The 25,614-nt window shown below is 40.1% G+C and overlaps 1 protein-coding gene across 17 annotated transcripts in view; it reads right to left on the bottom strand.

Annotated features, from left to right (window-relative positions):
- The window catches only part of DMD (dystrophin), a 2,147,259-nt gene that overhangs the window by 131,227 nt on the left and 1,990,418 nt on the right, over window positions 1-25,614 (bottom strand). For all 17 annotated transcript variants that reach the window (XM_081564318.1, XM_081564319.1, XM_081564320.1 and 14 more), the window contains one exon: window positions 21,659-21,720. In XM_081564318.1, the coding sequence (XP_081420444.1) occupies window positions 21,659-21,720 (62 nt within the window). The remainder of the gene's footprint in view (window positions 1-21,658; window positions 21,721-25,614) is intronic.

Below are 25,614 nucleotides of genomic sequence, written 5' to 3'. Positions count from 1 at the left end.
GCAGTATACACATAGAAAGCTTTGGTTATGTGAGCGTGCTTTTGTATAGACAGAAATACATACTGCAGAGCCGTGAATTTTTATATATCAAACACAAAAGTAGTTTCCATCGTGACATAAACTATTCCAGTGAACATTTTTAAGATTAATGAACTTGAAAAACTTTCCATTAAGCCATGTTATTTATGAAACAGTGATTAATTTCTAAGTTAGCTCACAAAGGTTTATTTAAGATTTATTTAAATACTCAATATACAATAAAAATCCTATCTATAGCAATACTAGTGAAAATGAAAGATATAACTAACTAGAAGTAGCTTTATCATTCATTCTTTTACTTGAGAAAGAAATGATGGGACAGGGAATGGAGATTTCTGGAAAGACTGTGCTGTGTTTCATATCACTGATACCGAAGGGCAGTAGATGTTGGTGATCAATAAATGCTTTGCATTGGATGAGATTCGGAAAGGAACCTCCCTAATTTCACCAGGTTTAACCTGCTGGTGACACTGATACCACATGTGATTTTTCTTCAAATAACATCACTTTCCACTGCACTGGGTGAATCACTGCAGCCTGAGCTTGGGCTTCTCTTTTGAAACACACATAGCAAAGATATCAAGACCTCCCCCAGACATCAAGGAGTTGGAACAAAAGGAGAAAGAACAAAGGTGATCTACAGAGAATGCTTGTAATCTAGAAAGATGACTCAGCCGTATCTAGCTGTGGCAGATTCTATTGGTTGGTTCACTCAATACTCATTTTCAAAGTCTTTTTCCGCTACAAAGTCTGGAGGATCTCAATTCTCTAATCCACCAGTGGCAGACAGGTAGATGTGAAAAGAAAGTGAAGTCACTCAGTCGTGTTCAACTCTTTGTGACCCCATGGACTGCAGCCCACCAGGCTCCTCCATCCATGGGATTCTTCCAGGCAAGAGTACTGGAGTGAGTTGCCATTTCCTTCTCCAGGGGATCTTCCTGACCCAGGAATCAAACCCAGGTATCCTGCATTGCAGGCAGATGCTTTACTGTCTGAGCCGCCAGGGAAGCCCCATGTAGATGTGGTTTTGGTCAATGCTTAACAAGGTATCTGCTGGGAAGGGTTTCCTTTTCCAAAATGAAAGACAAAGAGCCTGAGCTGGAGAAGGTCCTTTCTCCTTCCTGCCTGAGGGGCATCCATCATTAAGCTACTAGGAGGTCAAAGGTCACTCACTAAAGATGCTACAGCACAACAGGGGCCCAGATCTCTAATGGCATCACTGAACTCTGCCTTAGCTCTCTACTGTCTCCAGGTTGTTTGTTATTAAAAACAAACAAACAAACGAACAAACCAACAACAACCCCTCTGTGGTTAAGACACAACCAGTCAGATGTTTTGTTCCTTGCAGCAGATGTATTTCTGACTGACACATTAATCGAACTATAAGCAACAAGACAGAATACCAAATAGAGAGCACCATTTTTTCCCTTGCAATTCTCCTTGGGGTAGAGGAAGAAAGCAGTAAAGAGATCTTGGATCAGAGTTCCCCATTCTTGCTACCAAGTGGTGCCACTGATGTAGGACAGATTGATAGTTAATTTCATGTTTAAAACAATGTTACAATAGTGGGCTTATATGGCTAAGGCTAGACATAAATAGATCTGTAGAACATCTAACTAGGCCTTTGTTTTGAATGAGACTATCACAAATCTGATTTGGCTCAGATATGAGGATAAGAATTTTTAAATATACTAGTTATTTCTCTGAAAATTAATGTCTATATATATATGAACACCTACAAGTAACTCATTTTTCATTAACTCTTTAGACATGTTCATTTCTTTCTCTCTTCATTAGTGCAAAATCTCCTTAAAGCCAAGTAGCATCTTTCCTTACTCATCACTCTTAAGACAAATGTTATTTTAAAAAACTTTTTAAAAAGTTAGCTTTGGTAACTTTCAACTATTCAGAAACCTTAAAACTCAGATTAAGACTTCGTAGTTGATCCTTTATGTAACTGTCAGCTTTTGCTTCTAATTGAAAGTGATTTGCATCCTCTCTCTGCCTCTCTTCATTCTCTGGTCCCCAATCCCCGCCCATGTCCATTTCCCTCAATATCACTGTGAAGAAAATAGACGCCCAAATGGACACCAGTGGAAATATGACCCTAATTACCATGGAGAAAACAAATTAATCTTTTGCAAAACTCTCTTTTGGTAATGTTCCTACCTTAGGCTGGTACTCACCACTTAATCTTATTAGGGAAAATAAATTGTTTGGGTTTCTATTATTGTTGTTATTATTTGATAAGTGGAAGGAGATAACGTGTTAAATCCTTAAGCATGGATAGTTAGTCCAAGCTAGTACACAATTCAAGCTATTTAAGTGGCCAGGAACCTAGTAAACTGTGCTGCTTTCTAGCTGGGGGGGTGGGGTTGGGGAATGGGTGATGTGACTCAAACTGCCCATGCATGCAGAACCTCATTAGAGCATAATGTTTATAAAAATAAAGTATGTTTCAGCTTTATGTGTTACTTTTTCTGGAGACTAGATACTAGTCTTTTTAAAGATGCTAATATAGAAATCATTCTCAAAAAAAAAAAAAGACCAATCACTTAGCTGCAGCTGTTATAAAATTAATCAATGGCAGGAGCTTTTCATTAGATAATGGACTGCCTTGTCCCCAGACACAGACTGAATTGCTTTTAATAAGAAAGGATGCCTTAGGGATAGATCTGCGTTCACCCATCTGTGTGTCTAGACAATACATTTGAATCAAGAAATGAAATTTTCATGTAAGCGGGAAAAGACTCTTCTTTATCACTTCAAAACTCTGATGTGGTTGGACGTTGCCTGATAGAAAGCATGTCTTCCCTCACTTGACCCATTTGAGGGTCCAGTCCAAGACTTAGCCAGACTGAGTTCCTCTGCACACCTCCTAGATGGCTCTGAAGTCACACCAATGAGTGTTCCCCTTTCCCCTTTCAGCAGTAATGTTCAGGCTCCCCCAACCCCTTTTTATTGACTCGTGCTGCACAAAAGGCGGGAACCATCACTCTATTTTCTACCTCTTTGTTTCTCTGTCCTTTTACCTCAGCTTTCACTGAATCTGACCCAGCCTTTATTCCCCTTTGATTCCTGGACAAAACTACTTGGGGACAAGCTTAAAGTAGACTGAAAAACAATGTAGTTGACTCTTAGGTCAACCCTTTTTGTACCCAGGCTTCCCTGGTAGCTCAGTGGTAAAGAATTTGCCTGCCAGTGCAGGAGATGCAGGTTCGATCCCTGGATCGGGAAGATCCACTGGAGAAGGAAATGGCAACTCACTCCAATATTCTTGCCTGGAGAATCCCATGGACAGAGGAGCCCATGGGGTGGCAAAGAGTCAGAAACAACTCAGCAACAACAACAAATTCCCTATGGAGATCAAGAGGTTAAAACAGAATTGGTGGGCTCATGGCAAGAGGAACCCTAACATTGATCAAGTGCTCAAGGGCAGATGGTGTACCTAACGCCACTGAGTGCTCACAATGCCCTGAGTTCCATATCACTTAGCTCATTCAAGATCAGGAAAAAGAGGCTCACAGATCGCTAGTATAATAACTTCCCTAGGGTTGCAGCCCAGAGGCTGGATTCCAGGCCAAGTTGTTCTGACTCCCAAAGTACTGGATGGCCTTCCCTGCGCCTCTGCTACAGGAAATATGAGGCTTTGCTTGCTCAGTGTGTTTGTAACCCCAGCCAGCATGAGGGTGATGGGCAGTACGCTCAGAAGGGCCACGATGCAGGGCTTCGGGGGACAGAGAGAGGGTGGGGTAGGGATGTTGAGAGATCACAGAAACCTTCATGCAAAGCAAAATCAGGACCAGAGACAGGAAAGCAGAAAGGTCAGTGGAGTGACCAGGAAGGTAACTAGACGTCTTAAGATTAACTGTCCAGTTCTTACCCAGAGAAGCTTTCAGAGTAAAGGAATAAACCCCAGCATTGTGAGTTTCTACCCCCAAAGGATTGCTTCCATAGAAACACGGGGCTGCATTCTATTTACACCCTGCAGTACATCAGGCACTCTGAGGGTTAAAGTTGATTTTCTGACTTGAGGACCTAACCACCGTTTATAAGCCATTTTATTCCAAGTTGTAAGCAACTAACTTACAAATAAACTTTCTGAACACAGCCCAAGGGTAAGTTCAAAAAGGACTAAATCTTGTCTCAAGGCAGGAATGTGATTCTTGCCTGACTGCTGAGGGATTTAATGGTTACTGGGCAACCAGGAATTAAATTCTTTAGGTAACTTTAATTTATCTCTACCTATTCCTTATGGGTATTCTTTGGGGGATAAATAAAAAACCGTAACTTTCATCAAATAAGAAAATGGTACAGTATCCTAGAAGCAAAAATCTTTCCTTTTAAATCTTCCTTTTCGGAACAAGAAACAAAAGGACAAGAAAGTTCTTAGTAACTTCTCCTGGGTTCCCTAGTCAGTCAGAAGAAAAACAAGGACTAGAAGAAGCCAAGTGTATCTCTTTTTTCCCTCTTCCCTGCAGAGAAGGGGTGCTTTAGTTAAATTTATCAAGCAGCCGAGGAACTGTCTTACACAAGCAAATGCCAAGAATTTGCACATACACCAGAACCATCTTGTTCCTGTATGTTCTCTTATTGATCATTTTATTTTACTGTAGTGAGAACATTTAACAACCTAACTGCAGGGTCCCTTCCCTGAGAGAGCCAGAGAATAAAACACAAAGGCTCATTCTAAGCGGGTCTTTGAAACCACTCTTTTGGCTTAAGGGCTTCCACTTGCTCCAATTTGAACAGAGGCTGGGCGATTCTTAAATCCTGACAAATATTTGACACCGTCACATCACATTGGAAGAAGAAGATTTCCCAGAAGCCAGCAAATCCTAATTTTCCCCCTGTGAGAGGACTTTCTAGACCTTGCAATCTTAAGTTTTCAAGATTCAGCTCCTTCTAAAGCACCCTGACATAGAAAGTCAAGACTGTGCGGAGGCGGAGTGTGTCACAGGAGGAAGTCGGGAAAGGAGGATGTACACATTTCTTTTCAAGAACATCAGCATCCAAATTTGGAAGCAGGCAGCCAGGTCCTAGGCACGCCCTTAATTATGTCAGGGATAGTTCACCCTCCCTGTACTTTTGATAATCTTAATTCCTCCATTTCATAGGAATGGTTTTTGTTCATTTTAGACATTCTGAGAACCAGTCAGCATTTATACGGTTTCTAACGGTTGTCTAGTTTGACTTAAAGGCCACTAGTCACCAATTTTCAACCTCTTAACATTTATTTCTGGGTGTTTTCTCATAAAAATACAAATACAACTCTCCGTGTAACAAATTTTCATTCATAACCTGTCAGGCTGCTATTCTACAGGGGGGGAAAAGTGCTTTAGTTTAGTTATATAAAAGGTGATGGCATCAAAGAACAGGATACCATATGTGTAATGGTATCAATGGATAAGGGCACATTTATGTGCCTGTATGCTTGTATCAATATATGCATAAAATATCTACAGAAGGAAATAGACAACTCTATCGATAATTGCTTCTGCAGAGTGACACTGGTAGACTGACATCAGGGCTGAGAGAAGATTTACTTTTAATTATATATTTTTAAAAATTTTCTTGGCTGCATCACACAGCATGTGAGATCTTAGTCCCCTGACCAGGGATCAAACCTGTGCCCCCTGCATTTTAAGTGCAGAGGTTTAACCACTGGGCCAGGGAAGTCTGAGACTTACTTTTCACACTGCCCACTTGAATTGTTTCATTTTTTTTTTAAATCATGTGCACATGTTACTTTACAAAATGACTGTTAAATCTGTCTTCTTTTTCATACTTCTCTGTGATTTCTTCCAAATTCTTGGTTTCATCCATTTTCTTCCACAAGTATGTTACTGTATAATGGAAAAACTAATGGCTAGAGACCAAGAAAAGTTGGTGGGTTCTAGCTATGACTTTACCGTAAAAGAACAGTACGAATGATGTCCATTTATTTGGTGTTAACTCTATGTTAGTAATAAACACATACATTCTCATATAATGCCTCCAACTCTGATATTGTTATTTCAGTCACATCTTATAGACAAGCACAGCAAAGGCCTAAAGGTTGAAATTCAAATCTGCTGGACACTAAAGCCACACCCTTTCATCATGAAGCAGTCTCCCAGTGTCCTGGGGCAAGTGACCTCAACTTCTCTGAGTACAGTTTCTTTAATGGTGCAGGGAACACTCATAGTACCTATTCTGTAGGGGTTTGTGAGGACTATATGAGACACCATATTTTAAAAGCTCCTAGGAGAGAGAGACACAGGATATAGACTTGTTAGCTAGAAATTAGGAACCTTACTCTGTCCCAAGGATTTCCTATATGGGCTGAGTTGCTAAGTCATGTCTGACTCTTTTGCAGCCCCAGGTACTGTAGCCTGCCAGGCTGCTCTGTCCATGGCAAGAATACTGGAGTGGGTTGCCATTTCCTTCTCCAGGGGATCTTTCGGATCCAGGGATTGAACCCTCAGACCTGTGTCTCCTGCATTGGCAGGCAGATTTTTTATCACTGAGCCACCTGGGAAGCCCATTTCCTATACAGAGTGCAATAAAAATACAAAGACTCTTTTTATCAAGTTGATGATCCTAAAATAGGCTTTCCTGGTGCCTCAGATGGTAAACAGTCTGCCGGCAGTGCGGGAGACCCAGTTTTGATCCATGGGTCAGGAAGATTCCCCTGATCCTAAAATACTTTTTTAGCTCCCCTTTCTAAAAGCATTCAGGGGATTTCTTCTTCAGACTGCCACTATCATGTCCCAGGAAGAAAAGTTTAGCTCATGAGCTAAATCACTGAGTTAGGAGTTTAAAGTATATTTAAATCCCAGCTTTGCCATGTGAACAAATTACCCATACTCTCTGAGTCTCATCTATACAATGGAGATAATCATATACTTCACAGAGCTTTTGAGACAATGGATGAGAAATATACACTTATGGGCTCAAAGTTCACACACTTACATGAGCAACCCCAAATAAATCTTTGTAGACAGATGAACTCTTATAAATAAATCCATAAGTACATAAAATCAATTAGATTCTGAAACTGCCTATTGTCCCAATCAATTTGCAATTTCCTCTCTTTGGTTAGTGGCATCACCATTCTCTGGGTCATCAAGGCTGAAAGTCTAGAAGGTATCTTATAACTCTTCTCTTTTCTTTAAAACTTACCAATCTGTGATTACGTTCAGACAACTCTACCTTGGAAAGAAAACTTTTACTATCACGCCCCCATGTCTTTCCCCCCATGGCTATTCTAAGGCCTTTCCATCTCAACTGCCACAACGCAAAACAAAACAGAATAAACTAATCTCTTCCCTCTCTTCCTTCAACCAAACCATCCCATCAAATTCTCATTCCTCAAACCAGAATACAGACCTCAGCATGTCTCTCTTCTACAGATTCAACATTTTGCCACTGCCAATCAAATGGAATTTAAATTTTTCATTCTACAATTTAAGGCACTTTAATTTACACTGAATTCAATGGTACCAAATCAGGTTTTTCTTCAAAAATGTGAAGATTCTCAAAGAACAATGTCCTCACTGGCCCTCAAACAAGCTAGCCTTTCTCTCAACTATACCTTTGCTTATGCCGGTACACTATCTGGAATATCTAAGTCTACAGTTTAATTCACATAAAGTCTTACAAAATTCCTTTCTAGAACAATGTTTTATTCTACTCTCCAAATCATTTCCCCAATGATTCTCATCAGTCTTGCTCTTTCTACGTGTATAAGGTGCCGTACATTTGACCGTGATATTATGTAAGTTAGTATACAGTCTTACTGTATGTGGTAACTATCTCATGTATGTCAAGTCTGCTGCTGCTGCTAAGTCGCTTCAGTCGTGTCCGACTCTGTGCGACCCCACAGACGGCAGCCCACCAGGCTCCCCCGTCCCTGGGATTCTCCAGGCAAGAACACTGGAGTGGGTTGCCATTTCCTTCTCCAATGCATGAAAGTGAAAAGTGAAAGTGAAGTCACTCAGTCGTGTCCGACTCTTAGTGACCCCATGGACTGCAGCCCACCAGGCTCCCCCGTCCCTGGGATTCTCCAGGCAAGAACACTGGAGTGGGTTGCCATTTCCTTCTCCAATGCATGAAAGTGAAAAGTGAAAGTGAAGTCACTCAGTCGTGTCCGACTCTTAGTGACCCCATGGACTGCAGCCCACCAGGCTCCTCCGTCCGTGGGATTTTCCAGGCAAGAGTACTGGAGTGGGTTGCCATTGCCTTCTCCGTGTCAAGTCTAGAAAGTATCTTATAACTCTTCTCTTTTCTTTATTCCCCAAAGGATACAGTCTAGTCTTTCGTGAAGCTGAAATACTGCTTTTCTAGAATCTATATACAACCAATAGAGTGATACCAGGCAATAAGCAGCTCTGAGTGTGTGTGTTAGCTTGAATTTAAACCTTCAGACTTTCCAAGTTGAGATATTTAAATTTGTCTTGGAAAACAAAATGGGTGTATGCTGGCGTTAATAAACCACTACATCAGCAACAAGAGAAAATAACACGGCTACCATTTGGGTTGCAAAGGCAGAAAGGATGTAGAAGAACTTACACATTCCTCCGCTGGCCACAGGCAAAGCCCGTGCTGCGCCCCACTCTCTATCACATCACAAGATCCACTGCCCATCCAGGTTCACCCCAGCTTGGGAGATGGACGGGGATCATTCCTTTTATTGGGCTGGCCAAAAAGTTCATTTGGGTTTTTACAGGGTATAATGGAAAAAAACCTGAATGAACTTTTTGGCCAACCCAAAATTTCTTTGTGTCCTATTACTCAGATAGGGCCTGGAACATTCTAAGTACTCCATATTTATGGAGGAAAAAGAATCCCATGTGACTGTATAACAATGGTAGGTGTGAGTTTCCATCACTAACAAGGCAGGAAACAACCTTCCTCTGCAGCCCATACTGAATACACCTTTAATAAGAGAACTAACGCAGTTTATGGCTCTGCAGATACAAGAAAGTGTGAAGAAACTGGAGGTGGCACAGAGAGTAAGAAAATTTCACAATGTGTGGGCAATAGGTCCACCAAGGATGGAGTAAGGAATCAGGCTTATTTAGGCTTGGGGAAGAGAAAGCTAAAGCACAGTTCACAAGCTGTACTGATGTCATCATGAGGCTCTCGTCACCAGGGTCTGTAGGCACAATGGAAAACAAAAAGCTTATATTATGTCAGAAAAGCTGGGCAGAGTTTGGTTTGCTTAAATTTTGCTTTCACAGTACTCACAAAAGAGGAGAAAGGCTGAGTAAACATTTAAAAGAAGATGACCACAATCACTAGTAATCAAAGATGTGTAAATAATGAGGATGATATGGTTTTACTTTACAATTTCACGAGTCAAAATCATGCTCCACACTGGCCAGGGCATGTAAGGTGAGTACTTTCCTGCAGTAAGAGTGTACATGGGCACAGGCTTTTTGGAGAGAATTTCAGGCAGTATATTTACCATGAAACTCAAAATATTATTATCCTTTGACTTGGTGATTACACTTCAGTGAATCAAATACAGAAAGGCTTTATGCACAAAGATGTTCCTCACAGGCCTACTTAGAGCAGTGAAAAAACTGGAAACAGCTGTGGAAAATATTATTGGCTCCATACTCTAAATGCACCTTGGCCAGAAACTGTAACTGAAGAGGCTACAAGCCTTAATTGATAGTGTCACACAGAACCTTGAACAGCATGTGATCATTCTAAGCACAAATGTTTTGGGAAGACAGTGTGTTCTACCAGTCACTAGCTAAAGGTAAACGTGTATTTGTATGTATCTGTTACTATAAAAAGTCACACTTACAGGAACTGATCATAAAGTTGAGTTTCTGTCTAAATGTGTTTGCTAAGAAGGCAAAGATTTTTCTGGAACACTGAAAGCTTCCAAGGAGAGTTGCCTTGTCACCTCAAGAGCATAAATATTTGGCAAAAGAAACGGTAACAATTAACATATTTGTGGTAGAAAAACATCTGTTCACGTAAATATATAAACTATATTTATCATAGGATAAATTTTTCTTATCAACCTTCTGATTCCTGACTGCCTATTTTTGACTACACTGACTTTATTCTGTAACATCTCTAATACATTAAGTAGCTTTTTGGACAGAAGACATCATTAACACTTTACTTGGCCTGCTCTTCAGAAGCCTGTTTGTAATAAATCTCCAGAATCTTACAGATTTATTTCCATAAATTCAACAGGAATTTGAGTTTCCTTTGTCATAAATTAATTTTTGGAAAATGAGAAATTATTTTTTAAAAGTGGTATTTCAAGAAAATGTAATGGGAAAATTACATCCCCAAAGAATTTAAGAATGAGGGAAAACTTGGGACACTGACCAAAGCAGGATACAATGTTATAAACATATTACCTCAAACAACTACATATTAATAAAAATGCATAGAAGAATACACTGGAAGCAACCCTCTAAAATGTAAATGGTGGTTATTTCTGGGCAAAGAGATTTAAAGTGATTTTTGTTTCCTCTTACACTTCATCTTTCCCAATTTTTGGAATGAACATATGCTTTTTACTGTTCAAAAAAGTAAGGTTACTATAAAAGTGTTTATACCTTCAATACTATTTTTAGCCTGTGGTCCTAAAGTTTAGGATTCACAGTGCTTGGCACACTCTCATGTATTTCTTGAGTCAAGGAACCAAAGAAAAATTGAGGCTATCAGCACATCCAATTGTGTTTACTGTTTTCCTTGTTATTTAAATTCCAAATCTATAATGACACTTTCTTTCAAGGGCCTCAGCTCCTTGATTATTAGTTGTTTCTTTCAGAACAAAATTAATTCCAGGGTAGCGGGTTACCTGGTTTTGCTAAGATATCAAATTGACAATGAAATTTACAATTTAATTGATAGTCCTAACTTTTATTACTATGAGATTTTATCTTTTACTTTCTGGAAAGAACTCTATCTCTCCAGAGACTTCCATGTTGCTAGTTTAATCATCTGCCTTAGGAAAACATCGTCTATATCCTTCTGTCTTCTTGAGTGGGATCTGTCTTCTTCCCCAGCAAAATCGCCTTCCCTTGCTCTACTGGGTTTCATTCAAGGAACGTTTATTTAGAGGCTACCATGCGGTTGGTGCTAGTAACAAAGATGAGGAAACCAGCTCCTGCTTTAAAGAAATTCATTCGTTAGTCTTGAGAGACTTGAGCATAAACAACTACAAATAATGCAAGTACTATAATCAAATGTGTGTGAGCTTATTCTTAGTGTTTGCACTTCTGTGCAGACAGCTTCTTGATGGCTCCTTCCTCCTTGCTTGTTTCCTTTGAACCCCGTGTGCCCTTTCAGTACCTCATCGAAGTTGCTTCAGACTCAGACAATCCTACGCAAGCTTTTCAGACTCTGTGTTTCTCTTCCCTGCATATTGGCAGATGGCTGACTGCATCACGGTCCATGAGGCCTCCCGTTCTTTAGTCATCTGCTCGCTGGTTCTCAGATCTATTCTCTGACCTTCCCCCTGCTCTGCTCGCTACTACAGAGAATGGCATTTTCCTGCTCCCTGACAACCAGCTTCTGAGCAAGTGTGGCCAAAGGGAGTCAGTGGCAGAAGAACAGGGGGAGGGGGCAGGAGGAAGGCTAGGCCAGGCTATTTCGCCCTTTCTCTCTCTGTCTTCAGCACAAGCTCTGGAAGTGGCCTTGTCTCCTCTGTGGCTTCCGCTCCCACTGCCCCTCCAGTGGCCCCTCCCTCAGTGGTCCCAACTGGCCACTGGTTCAAGCTCCAGGTGATGGCTCTGGTGAAACCACCTCTTGGCACTGTCCCTCCAGCCCTGGCTACAACAGATGCACTGTCCTGTCTGTTTGGTCACCCAATGATGGAAGAGCTGAGAAGCCAACTTACTACACAAATTCCCTGTTTGAAATAACTCGAGTGGTTTCTATTTTCTGACTGGACCCTGATAGATCCATCATCCAAGTCAAAAATCTCAGTGTGAAAACCTTCCACATGGGGGACTTCCTCAGTGGTCCAGTGGTTAAGACACCGTGCTTCCATTGCAGGGGGTGCGGGCTTGATCCCTGGTCGGGGAACTAAGATCCCACAAGCCATGTGGCGAGGCCAACAGGGTAAAACAAAACCAAACAAACCTTCGACATGTCATATAAGCTTTTTCTGGTCTCATCCCTCCTTACCTCTGCAGCCACTCCCTTGTCCCCTCCTTACCATAACAGTACTGCCCCCACTTCCTCTGCATCAGGCATTTTTCTGGGCATGTCACATTATTTCACAGGCTTTCCCCTTTCTTTTTACTCTTGAGTTATTGTACATGTTTCTTTCCTTTGGATAAGGAAGGACATGAGGTAGGATAACAAAACTATAAGTAAGTAGTGCTGTATCATTATCACCATCAATAGTAATTGCAGCTCCTTGAGTAGTTACTATATCAGAGTAGTTATATATATCAGTTATTGAGTAGTTATATATATCAGTTACTATATTTTGTAATGTACATATATTCTTTCTAATTCCCACGACACTCCTCAAGGTAAGTACTGTCATAAACATTTAACAAATCACAAAACTGGGGTGCAAAGTTGTTACTGCTTTGTGTTTGGCCACAGAGAAGTGGTGGCAGAGCCAAAATTTCCGATCCACATCTTGCCAGCCTCAAAGTCAATGAACTTATTGTCCTGCTACATCATGTTACCTGCTAACCTCAACTCATTAAGTGACATTAAGTCACAGTGTAATCAACCTGTTCCCCATTGACTTCAACACACAACAGAGAGTACACACACCACATTTCATGTTCCAGATAAAAACCAAACTTGCTAAGAAGGCCTAGGAAATGGTAAAGAATACAGATCCATTCTTTGCCTGAATTTTACTCAACTGGCAAAATATCAATATAAAATCTTGTAAGTTACATTTTCTAGGTGTTCATCTTTGGTGTCAATTACCCTTTCCCAAGGACAGTTGATTTGAGTTTACATTTATACTTTTAAAAATGAAATGCTCTAGCAGAGTGCCACTCAAAGTACAGTTTTTTCACAAAGAGAGAAACTGGGACTGGGTCAAGCAATTTGTATAGCAACTTCACACTGCTGTGACATCCAAACATGTATTCAATGGGGCCATTCCACTGAATGAGATACAGACTAGCTCAAGTGTGGCTGAACTTATGCAGCGAGTCACGTGTGATATGAGTGTATACTAGTCAGTTTTGATAAGACCACCTGAAAGTCCGTGACATACTGGATGTTTAAAAAAAAAAATTGTCCTTCATCAGTTGAAGAAACACTGCTCTAAACCTGACAGCCTCTTTATAGAACTTGAAAGCAAAATATAAACTAAGCTCTTTCCACCAAAATGAATGCTTGATAAACAATATGTGTGTAAACATATAAATATATGGGCACACGGGCATGCGCACACACAGATGCAAACTCATAGGTAACGTATGTCCTGGTTACATAAGCTTCGATTTATAAGAAGGCACAAGGACTCTGCTGGAGTGATGCAAAGGATCAAGACTTTGTGGAATGGCCAATTCTCAAACATTCTCGCAGAATATCACCAGTTCACAAATAAGTTAGTGACTCATCCACTATGTCAGAAGGAGAGTCTTTCAGCGTATTTTTAGGTCACTTTATTACTACCATGGAGAGTATGGACTTTAAAAACTCACTATCTACTTTATATGAGTGTTCTGACTGTTTTGGATCTCTTTCCAGCAAAACTTCAGCTCCTAAGAGACATAGAGAGGTAATCAGGCTTCTGTGCTTAAAAAAGAAATATTGGCAATATCTGAAAAAGAGTTGACGCGTTTTTAGATGCCTTTACTTTGTGTGCAAAAAAACTATCTTCTGCAGACCCAGCTACATAACATGGTCCACATCCAGCACTTTTCTCACAGCTGCAGGTGTAACCTTAACGTTCCTCTTATTTAGATCCAGTAAACTACCCCAATTTTGGCAGCTCTTTACAACTGTAAACCAGTCTAAGCCCGAAAGAGAATCCTTTTGAGTTTCCTTCTGAAATAAGCTTTGGAAGATGCAATTCAGAAACATCTATGCATTTAGGTTCCTCAATTAGAAGCTTTAAATCAAGTTATTTGAACAAGAAGAATATTATAAAAGGATATCCCATTAAAATGCCATAAATTCGGGTTCTAAGATTACATTTCTATTTTACAAATGGGGACAATCAATTGATCTTAACTGAAGTTAAAAGAGCCGATTATTTTTCTTTTCTCTTTTATAAGCGGGATAGAAGTGAAGGAAGACCATTCATAACAGCCTTAATGTCTTATGCCTTTTATTTTGCTAATCTGAGTAAATCTCCCTTGCTAACTTTGTCAGCTAGGGAATAAAGAATGTCATTTGAGATTCCATAGCTTAATTATGCTGATAAAGCAGTTTGATAAATCATGCTACGAGTAATGGATATTCCTTGGAGAACAGTGAACTAGGAGCCATAAAATGTGTGCTCTGGACTTGGTTCCTTATCTTCCACCTATATGTCAGTATGAATAAGTCAAAGCAAGTTTTATGCCTCAGCCTGCTGAAGTTAAGACAGAAAGAAGGAAACTGTGGCCCTATCCACTCATATGGCAGCATTCTTTTCCAAATCAAAATCAGGAGCCCACTCAAGTGGATGGCAGGACAGAAGACCTGAAACTGACAGAAAATTCACATGCTAGCTACATACCTAATTTATAGCTGTGTAAGGATTACATACAGTTATTTTCAAAAGGTCTTTGCATACTGTAAAGTGCTACAAAGATGGAAGTACAATAATTACTCATTCGATGCTCTTATTATTCATATCTTCCAGGCTGGTGGTAACAAAGAGGCCTGGAGAGCTGGGCACAGCATGCATAAGGCTGAGCCAAGCCCAGCCAGAAGTTCAATTAAACCCAGACATTTAGACATGGAAGGTTGCTGCCCAACTTGCTAAGTCAGAAATCTGAGACTGAGGGAAAGCAAAGGACCAGCTCAAGGTCACAGCCAAGCAGGGATCTGAATTGAGATATTCTTTCCAGCTCAAGGTGCTATGGTAGAAAATCCAAAAACAGAAGATTCAATCCTTAATGATACTTAAAGAAATAGAGACAAGAGAAGGAATATGCAAAATATTGAGTAGCTTGAGTAGGTTGAGTACAGTTGAGTTTACAAAATATGCTGAGATAATCATTAGGACATGCTCCCTGTGCAGAAGAAATTCAGTCATTCAGAGTTCTAGTCGCCAGAGCATCCTTAGGAGGGAATACTTAGTGGAATGGAGAAAGCCTACCAAAAGAGAGAGAATATGCTAACTTAATTTTTCTTCCTCTTGGTAATTTGAGGAAAGAGCTATAGGACTTGTATGACAGTGTTTCTAACTCTATGTGCACAGTGTGTGTGTGTGCTCAGTCGTGTCCCACTTTCTGTGACTCCATAGACTGTAGCCTGCCAGGCTCCTCTGTCTATGGAATTTTTCAGGCAAGAATATTGGAGTGGGCTGCCAATTCCTTCTCCAGGGGATCATCCCAATCCAGGGATCAAACCCACATCTCTTGTATCTCCTGCACTGGCAGATGGATTCTTTACCACGGAGACACTTGGTAATCAACTCTATATGAGCAGCTACAATTGTTTATTAATGACGATACTAATGCATCTTGAAAAACCTCTTAGCCTTTTGATTCTCTTCACTAGGGCTGCTGAAGAACCACACTGGCCTGAGATCCATCAGACCCTAGAACTGAGCCCTCACTCGAACCCTCTGAAGCTCTTCTCAGGCGTTAGGGTCCACGTGCTGATGGACTGCCTTCAAATCACAAGGGTTTTTAAGACCACTTTTCCTAAGAATTCCTAAAATAGTTATAAGTCTATTTGTGAAAACAGAGATTCTGCATCATTTGGTTGAATATCATGCAAAGTGGGCTCCAGACTTGGGGCAACAGCTAAGAGGGGCTAGGTCCTTTTAGAGAATGCCAGACCCACAGAAAAAGAAGGCAACAAATTCTCCCAGATGAAAAAAAAAACTGGTGGTGAAAGAACTTCACAAAAGGAAAAGGCAACTGGGTTAAGAAATGTCAGATCATCCGCCACATTTAGATTTTAGTAAATGGCTGCAAATTAAATCAGTTCGCTTTCTAAAGCTTCATGATTCTCTCTTCACATTATCCTATTTTTTTTAAAACTTATGTCTCCTTTACAAACTGCTATTCCTGTGCTGCACTGCTGGCATGCCCCATGTAAACACCTCATACTGTAGGGCAGAAAGAAGCCAGGGAAGGGACCACATAAAGATTTTATTGTATTTACAATTAATATACTCTCGATAAGACAGACTAAGAAATATATTTTGAAAGTATTTTTATTCTATGTCTGTTGAGGATGGAATGCTTTTTTAAAAAAAAAAAATGTTTACTTAACATTTCAGTGATGAACTTAAGAACCTAGACATAAATAGTGAGAAAATGACAGGCTCTTTATCATAGAGCGGCACTTTACATAAATCAATATTGTATTAGTATTTCAAAATAAATTCCAGAGCATATTACTACCTAACATCTACTGATTTTTAAAAATGCCTTTTGGAGACTTAAAGAGCTTTAGGTTTTAAATCACCGAGATAACCATTTGGAACAACAATCTTGCCATTCCATTTGTAAAGATGCTAATGGAAACCTGAAATTCACCTCATGAATGGAACATATTATTATGTCTAAGAAATGTGGAAGAATATGCCTCTTAACAGCAAATAGAGGGCCCAGCAGGTATATTTCCAGAGAGCCTCCCTACTAGAGGGTGGCAGCTCACCCTCACTTTGCCTGTAAGACAGGAATAGGTGGCAGGATCTTCTCTCTATTGGTTGGTTGCCAAGAATGTGCATTTTTTTAAATAGGGGTGATTAAATTTTTAGAAATCCATTTGTCTGCAAAATCAGCCAAAGGTATTTCTTGAAAATTATAATCACAACAAGTTTTGGAAACAACCTGACCCACTCAGCCCAAAGCAAGAGAAAAACAAAATTCTTCAACATTTTGGTCCAATACTGTCATTCTAAGGATAAGGATAATAAGGCCATGCCAAAAAAAAAAAAAAAAAAAGGCAAATTTTGCTTTTTAATATACCATTCACCCCACCACATTCAGGGTAGTCAGAGAAAAATGCTGAAAGAAGACTGCTTTTTGAGTTGTTCTTATTGATTTCTTTGTGCAAACAAAACAATGCTTTTGCCAAACCATTAATGTTGCGTATAAAAATTTTTGGAGCCATCCCAATGCTCCACTTCCTAATGACTGTCAGGTCACCACTGTGAACATTTAAAGTATTTCTTTACTATGTCTTGTGTTGTGTTTTTGTGAGAGCCTGACACTTTCTTCCTTCATAACTTGGAATTTTTTAAACATGTATACAGTTTAAACCAAGGGGAAAACACAGTACTTTTAACCTTTGATGAAAACTCACTCAAAAAAGCCATTTTAGATCTGTTGAGAATAACCTGAAAATAACTCTTTTACATTTTCTTTTTTACAATAAGCTAGTCTTATCTTCTTTGCTACTCAATTTTTTAAGTCAGCTTTTTATGAATGTACATATCTAGAGACTAACATCACATGAGATGATCTCTTTGCGTTTAAATTTATCTGATAAAGTTTCAGGGGAATCAGGACTTAAATTTTATCTATGTATGTGTGATGTGGGGGAAGGTGTATATGTGACTATTGCTGCTTGTCTGTCACAGGTTCTCATTGGTTAATGAATTAGAGCTCTAGGGACTCTAAGGAAAGGGATAGATAGTACCGATGAAGAAAATTTTCTTGTTAAATATCGTATTGTAAATAGTATAAACTTACTGTGGAAAGTCAGAAAAGAAGAATGAAAAAGAAAATCACCTAAGAATTCTACTAAGTAGAGATCTGCAAGATTAACATTTTGAGTAATCCCATAGCCTTCCATCAGTTAATGCTCAGGTGCTATTTTTGCCTGGAGAAGGAAATGACAACCCACTCTGGTATTCTTGCCTGGGAAATTCCATGGACAAAGGAACCTGGCAGGCTCCAGTCCATGGGGTCACAAAGAAACACGAATGAGTGACAAAACAAACAACAAGGGTAGTAAGGGTACTTAATCTTGTAGGTTATTTCAGGGATGTAGACACCCAACAAACTACTAAGTCAATCATTCCATGTATACCTGGCAACAGTGAAAGGAAGAGTGTCCACTGTCCAGGAATCCACCATACTATTTCTAGAAATGGAATGGTTTGTTCCAGAAATACCATTCAAATAACTGTCTATCCACAGGTAAAACTGTCAACCCTACTTGTAGCATGTGCGTGGTAACCTACATGGACATACTTTCATAAGTTAATAAAATAAATGAGGTAAATGCAAACAGTAAGAGAAGACCTGGGGTGGATCCCAGGGTGGACTACAGTGTGTTAGTCCCTCAGTCGTGTCTGACTCTTTGTGACACCATGGACTGTAGCCCACCAGGCTCCTCTTTCCATGGGGATTTTCCAGGCAAGAATACTGGAATGGGTTGCCATGTTCTCCTCCAGGGGATCTCCCTAACCCAGGGATTGAACCCAGGTTTCCCACATTGCAGGCAGATTCTTTATCACTGAGCCTGGCACATAGTTTCTCTGTACCTGACTTCACCGCCCTGTGAAAGAAGGCTGTTGACACCCTCTACCAGGCACAATGGTTGCTGACATCCATTTCCATGTGCAGCACACACAGGAGGCTCTCAATAAATGGAAGGTGTTATGTAATGTGTCACCATTTGAATAAAAGCCTGGGAAACGTGATTGTAACAAAAATATTGAAAATATAAGTTTTGAAAGCTGAAAATCAAATTTCAACACTTAGTTCATTTCCAAGATGTTTGTTGTTAGGAGGGCAAAACACAAAATTTCAAAAAGGGGGGGAATGAATGGTGGTGGAATTGACCACATATTTATGATGGCAGCATTTTATTCCATGTAGATGACCTCAATTAAGTTGATTTCATCAAAGAATAAGTCTGTTAACAAATGAGCTCTAAATTTCCCTGCAACTGTAAAATAACATTATCTTCCACAGTCAGGTGATTTGCCCAGGGTTACTAACCATGCCAGATTACCAGCTTGAATGATCAAGCTACTGAGAAACCTTTAGAAATATGATGATAAAAAGCATATTTAATTCCGATTGAAGATGCAAACACCTCTTCACTGAGAGTTCATAATTAGCTCTGTATCAACCATGTTTGTGAATTCTCATTGCAGAATACTTCAAAGTAAGCTAGTAGAGTGTACAATGCAATGAAATGGAAAGATGGCCAAGGTATATTTCCTTTAGGTGAATAAAAAATGATTACAAAAAGAATGATTCAACTTTTATAAAAATGTCTGTATAGAGAGAAATTTTTGAGGATACCTGCTAGATGGTTAAACATTAGTTAGCTAAGAGGTGGGTAACAGATGATTTATTTTTTCTTTTTTTTAGTAGCTTATTTATATTTTTTAAACATTTAAAAATTTGAACAAGTATTGATTGTATAATAAGTATAATTTTTCATCTTTTTGTGCATATGGAATCTTAGTTCCCCGAGCAAGGATCAAACCTATGCCCCTTGCAGTGGAAGCTCAGGGTCAATCCCTGAACCACCAGGGAAGTCCCTCTCATTTTTAAATAAAAGTAAATTACAATTTTATAACTAAAGATCATTGTGATTAGAACAGGAAAAATTACAAGCAGATTGAACCCCTGTAAACCAGAGGTTATAATCAGTAGGTCCGGTTTAAATAAGCTCTTTACTGAAAGATTTCTAGTTTGTCTTGAAAAATCCAGAGTCTTGAGAGCACTGGGCTAGGATGAGCACTGGCTCTCTCAGTACAGCCACTGCCTACTTCAGACGAAGTCTCCTTCTCTCATTTATCAAAACGTAAGCATTCAAGTTTTCCACCTGTGGGCTTAACAATGCAGCATAAAAGCCAGAAACCTTCTGCAGGGGCTGAAAATGTAGCATTTGAAGATTAGTTGATCCTTATTTTCCTTCAGTTTTTAAAAGTGTGTGTGTGCACATATGTGCCTGTACACACACACACACACAAATACACACATGTTACTGTGAGACTGGGCTGGGCTGACATAATATTAGTTGTATTGAGTATCTCTGGCTAGTAGAATTTTAAGTGACTTTTCTTTTACACACTTTGGCTTTTTTCCCCCAGATTTTCTAGAAGGAATTTCTATCATTTATATTTTTCTTTATGTTTAATCTTTTATTTTATATCGGAGGATAGTTGATTAATAAGATTGAGTTAGTTTCAGGTGTACAGCAGAGTGATTCAGCTATACATATAACTATATCTATTATTTTTCAATTTCTTTTCCCATCTAGGTTATTACAGAATATTGAGCAGAGTCCCCTGTGGTACACAGCAGGTCCTTATTGGAAAAAGTTTAGGAAAACAATCAGGGCAGGGAGACGCTAATATCTCCTGTCCCCTGTCTTCATGCCTGCATGTTCAGTCACTCGGTTGTGTCTCACTTTCTGTGACCCTATGAAATGTAGCCCATCAGGCTCCTCAGTCCATGGGATTTCCCAGGCAAGAATACTGGAGTGGGTTGCCATTTCCTCCTCCAGGGGATTTTTCCCGACCCAGGGATCGAACCCATGGCTCCTGCATTGGCAGGCAGATTCTTTACCACTGAGAGACCTGGGAAGCCCTCACGCCCTGTCTTCATAGCTGGAATTCATTAGCCAAAGGGAACCGATGACAGAAGGGCAGTAGGAGCTACACACAGATACGTGGATACACACACGTTGAAAATATATGTCTGAGTATCCCGATTCCCATGGGTTTTCTCACATAACTTAAAACCCAAAGAGTTCACCTCATGCATTTCAGTCTGTAAATATATCTTGTCACAAAAAGAGACTTTAAAAATGTTTAGTAGTAGAGAAGGCATGATGATTTTTAATTAAAATAACAACAACTAGTTACAATGTGAGGGGATTCAGTTCAGATTATTCCGGAAGGATCAAAAAAGGCAGAGAGTGGAATTTCATGAAGCATTAAAAAGACTTGTATTTCACCCTTATTTGGAGGCTGTGCATCTGTTCAAAAAATTCCAAGTTATGGGAAGGGTGGGTGCTGCCAGGCTCTCACACAAACACAAAACAAGCCATCGTAGACCAGTCATTGAAATGTACATGCTGATAACCTGATGCGCTTAGGATTATGAGCACTGGAGTGACTGCAGAAAATTCCTTGATACAATATTCGTGGTTTGGCAAAAGTGTTTTCTTGGTTTCACAAGGAAGAAATCAATCAGAACAACTTGAAACAGTTTTCTTCCTTTGAGGGAAAAAACTGCCATCCATTGCAAGTACTTTTTTCCCATCCTTTTAAGCAATAACAACAAAAAACTAGTAAGGCCTTTTAATCTGCTCAGATATACTGAATTTTTAGGAATCAATGAAATCCTAAAACTTATTTTTAACCAACTTTGGAAAAAAAGAAAGCTGATGGTCAACTGTGAATAGAAAGGTGCTGTTTTTCACTTCTTAAAACAATCTAGTGATATATTTAGATAACAAATGGCTTGCGCACTATAAACTACTTTATCCTATGAGTCATCTGTCATTTCACCTGGAGGAAAGATGGCCATGTTCTTACCTAAAGACTGGTAGAGCTCTGTCATTTTAGGATGGTCCCAGCAAGTTGTTTGGGTCTCGTGGCTAAAATATAAAACACAAAGAGAGACTTTAGAATTTAGAATGAGTAGTAGAGAAAAAGAGAGACCAAAAAGAAAAGCACAAAATGCTTTTCAATCACTTGGCTTCATGACTTCAAAGGACTTCCATCCTGTACTGACAAATGTTTATTTTACAACAGAAAGGCCCCAGTCTTTGCTTTCAATGGGAAAAGCAATATGATCATGATTTTGTAACCAGCATTTGTTTATTTTTTGCACCCACAAGTCGGGTGCACTTCTGTTATTAGAAAAGGGCCTGGATATGTAATCAATAATTGAAAATCAGGGTGTCTTCAGCCATCCAACTCGGAACATATCGAAAGGACATAGACAAGGGTTATTCAACTCTGTCAAAGAGATACTGGACATTAATTTCAGAAATCAATCGCCTCGCTTCTCACTTGCTCTCATTGCCCCTGACACGTTTCCCTTACTTTCTTCTCTGTATCCAGATCTTATCTCCGTGATGATGTCAGCTTAGGGTTTATCCACTGCCCGACTCACAGATCATATCTTCCCTCTTCCCATTATTTTAGAATGTCTTTTTGACTCAGCGCTTGCTACGCCACTGCACCTTTTCCTATGTTTACTTGGGCCTGAATGAAGCATTCACAGTTCCCTTCCATTTCTTGAAGTTTAGGTAAGTGCAGTTGCCGGCTATCAGCTCCTGCCTCAAAAAGAACAGAACACCTTTGTTCCTCATTCAATTCCAGGAATAAACCTGGGAGAGATAACTACATATACTTTTCCTTTACTTTGGACCATCTACATAAATCACCACAGCATCGTATTTCCAGTTTTGGGGGATTACCTGACTGGCCTTTGATGCAGTAAAATGCAGTCTTGAATGATATTTTGGTACTCACAAGCAGAGCCTATTCTTCATCTTTCAGGGAAAAGGGTGGGGGGCAGATGGAGAGAGGAGAAATGGCTTAAATGTGGACACTTGAAGGGGAGCAGAAAACACAGAGGCTGCACACAGAAAGAGGAGCTTGGGGAGGCCAACAAAGTCAAGTGTAGGTGTTAAATCTTAGGATTAGACTCTGCCTCTGTGGCATACTAGCTGTGAAATTTGGGGCTGCCCCGCTCACCTAGGGGTGTTAAAGGATGACTTAGTATAGGTCAGTGACTGATACCTTCCGGCACTCAATATGTGGTTATTTTTGTTATTATGTGGCGCCCCCAAGTTGTTGTTGTTTTAGTCGCTCAGTCGTGTCCGACTCTTGTGACCCCCATGGACTGTAGCTTGCCAGGCTCCTCTGTTCACGGGATTTCCCAAATTACTGCCCCTTGAAAGCAAAGCTTTCATTAGTTGATTATGATAGAGGTGAGGATCCAACTGTGGTAAGTCAGCCACATCTTAAGACCTTTCATAGGGGGTAAAAGCAATGCTCAGTATGTACTGCCTCTGTTTTACAGAAAATATGCCAAACGGAGAAACATTTACTGTGGTCTGCTAAATATAACACAATCACAAGTGACACAAAGATGTGTGCCAGTTCCCCAAGCTGTACAACTTCAGAGACCAGCCCTCTGATATTTCCCAATCAGTAACTGAACGGTGAAGGCCTGTGAAAGAAATTTACAAGAAAGGGTTCCTTGCTGAAGGGCTGCTTCAGTCTCTTCCACACCTGTCCATTTCTGTTTGACTTTTCCACAGAGGCAATCTGCATGTGAGGAGTAGACAGGGGCTTCTCAGCCAAGGGAATGTAGCAGAGTAGAGTCCAAGTCTTGCAGAGCAAGACAAGCAAAAGATACAGCGCATGCTGTAGGGAGTTTTAGAAAGCCCCATGTCCACAATGGTTTATGATCTGGAGAAGGGGTGGGAGGGACGGGTACTTTATATGCACAGCACAAGAAGGCTGCAGCTTGCAGCTTCATAGAAAAAAAAAAGTGTTGCTTATTCTCAGGCATTTTTTTTAAGCTCTGAACGAGACAGTGTACCAGTTCCATACACAAGTGCCCGGCAAGGAAAGGTTACCTGCTATGGAGACCACCCTGCATTTAGGCCTCTGCCATTTCCTATGGCCATCATATGTGAGCTCCAGGGAGAGAGGGAGGGAGAAGAGGGGGAAAGCACGTGTGTCCACATGTACAGGCTCTTATTACACACGCTGTGTAATTATAACACCCCATCTTCACCACGTGTGGGAGGACTGGAGCATCTTCAATCAATGGGCAGAAAAACATCTGTCTGAGCTGATAAACCTGACCTGACAGAGACAGAGAGAACTAGCCTGAAAAGCCACCATCTGTAATGGACATCAAATTGGAGGAACACAGGCAAGAAGTAACTTCTATCAAATGCAATTCCCAAAGAAAAGAGAACCCTGCCTCCGAGTGACAGGAGAAGAAACTGAATGGGAGCTTCAGGGAGCGCCCTCCCTCCAAAGAAGATTTCATGACTGTTGATACATTTACACCTCTACCTTTAAAAAAAAAAATTATTTATTTGGCTGCACTGGGTCTTAGTTGTGGCATGCAAGATCTAGTTCCCTGCGTGCGTGCTAAGTTGCTTCAGTCATGTCTGACTCTTTGCGACCCCATGGACTGTAGCCTGCCAGACTCCTCTGTTCATGCAATTTCCCAAGCAAGAATACTGAAGTCGGTTGCCATGCCCTCCTCCAGGGGATCTTCCCGACCCAGGGATTGAACCCTGGTCTCCTGAGGCTCCTGCATTGCAGGTGGAGTCTTCACCACTGAGCTACCAGGGAAGCCACACTTATTCCAGTGATTAAAAATTATGAAAGGGATTTTAGAAATTATCATTTAATCCATCCATCCACAGCAAAATTGAAATGTCCTTTACTAGAAGAAGGAAAACATTCTAAGCCTCTACTTCCATACTCCATTCCTGAGCTACCAGATACTAGTTAGTCCTACATAGGTACTCATTCTTTCTCCCAATTACTTGTGATTCTGGGGGATCCGAATAACCTACATCAATGAACTCAAACCAGTCCAAAAGCCAATCTTCATTTACCGTCTTCGTCTTCCTCTCTAACACACAAACCTTTTATTTTGAAGCAATGCAAAGTAACTAGAAAAACAGATCTATATTTCACCTTTGCTGAGTTACCTTCACTTCAATTACAACCCAGCAGTAAGTGAAAGAAGTGAGCACAAGTGCCAAGAAGAAAAGAATAAAGGGTGGGACTAATCCTCCCAACTAGAAAAATAATCTTTTAATCATTTCATGCTAAAAATGACTGGCAACATAGCTGCAATGACTTCGGCTTTGGGAGTAACTATATGGAGAACCAAATACACGTTTCACTGTATGTGGGTATTTTTGATGAATCCAAGGCCTGGTGGGACATATTTAACCCCCTAAGCAGATAGGAAAGATGAGTATGAACAGGATGAAATGGTAAACGCAAACTTGCTAAGTCCTATCTACATTCTACCTTATAGGACAAATCAATTATTGGTCTCTGATAAATACTGGTTTTACAGCTGTATTTCTGACTCTGTGCCTATCTTCAAAAACAGGAGAGGATCCTCAGTAACTCCATGAGAAGCAGCTCAGGTTTACCTGGAATATACAGACAATACACAAAAATATGCTGTGCTGGGGAGGTGGTGGTGGATGGGTGGTGGTACTGCTTTTTTAGCAACTGTCTTTTCTGCACTTCACTTTTCACATCGTTAATGCATTCCCCATATACCAAGTCCAACTCGAAAGGCAATTCTGAATCCTGTTCACAAGTTAATGGTTACATCTTTGTTCAGCCTTCCTGAAAACAGTGATGTTCAACATAGATCAAAATTCTATACATGCATTCACAGAGACCAGCCTCATAAATAATCCTTAAAATGCCCTTTAAATCTTTAAAAAATGTTATTGATTTTGGCCATGATGGTTCCAAAACCTGGC

This window comes from Giraffa tippelskirchi, chromosome X (genome assembly GCF_054371585.1).
Source record: "Giraffa tippelskirchi isolate mGirTip1 chromosome X, T2T-mGirTip1v1.2.pri, whole genome shotgun sequence".
NCBI lineage: Eukaryota > Metazoa > Chordata > Mammalia > Artiodactyla > Giraffidae > Giraffa > Giraffa tippelskirchi.
Note: the sequence above shows the minus strand (reverse complement) of the source record. Positions and strands in the feature narration are given on the sequence as shown.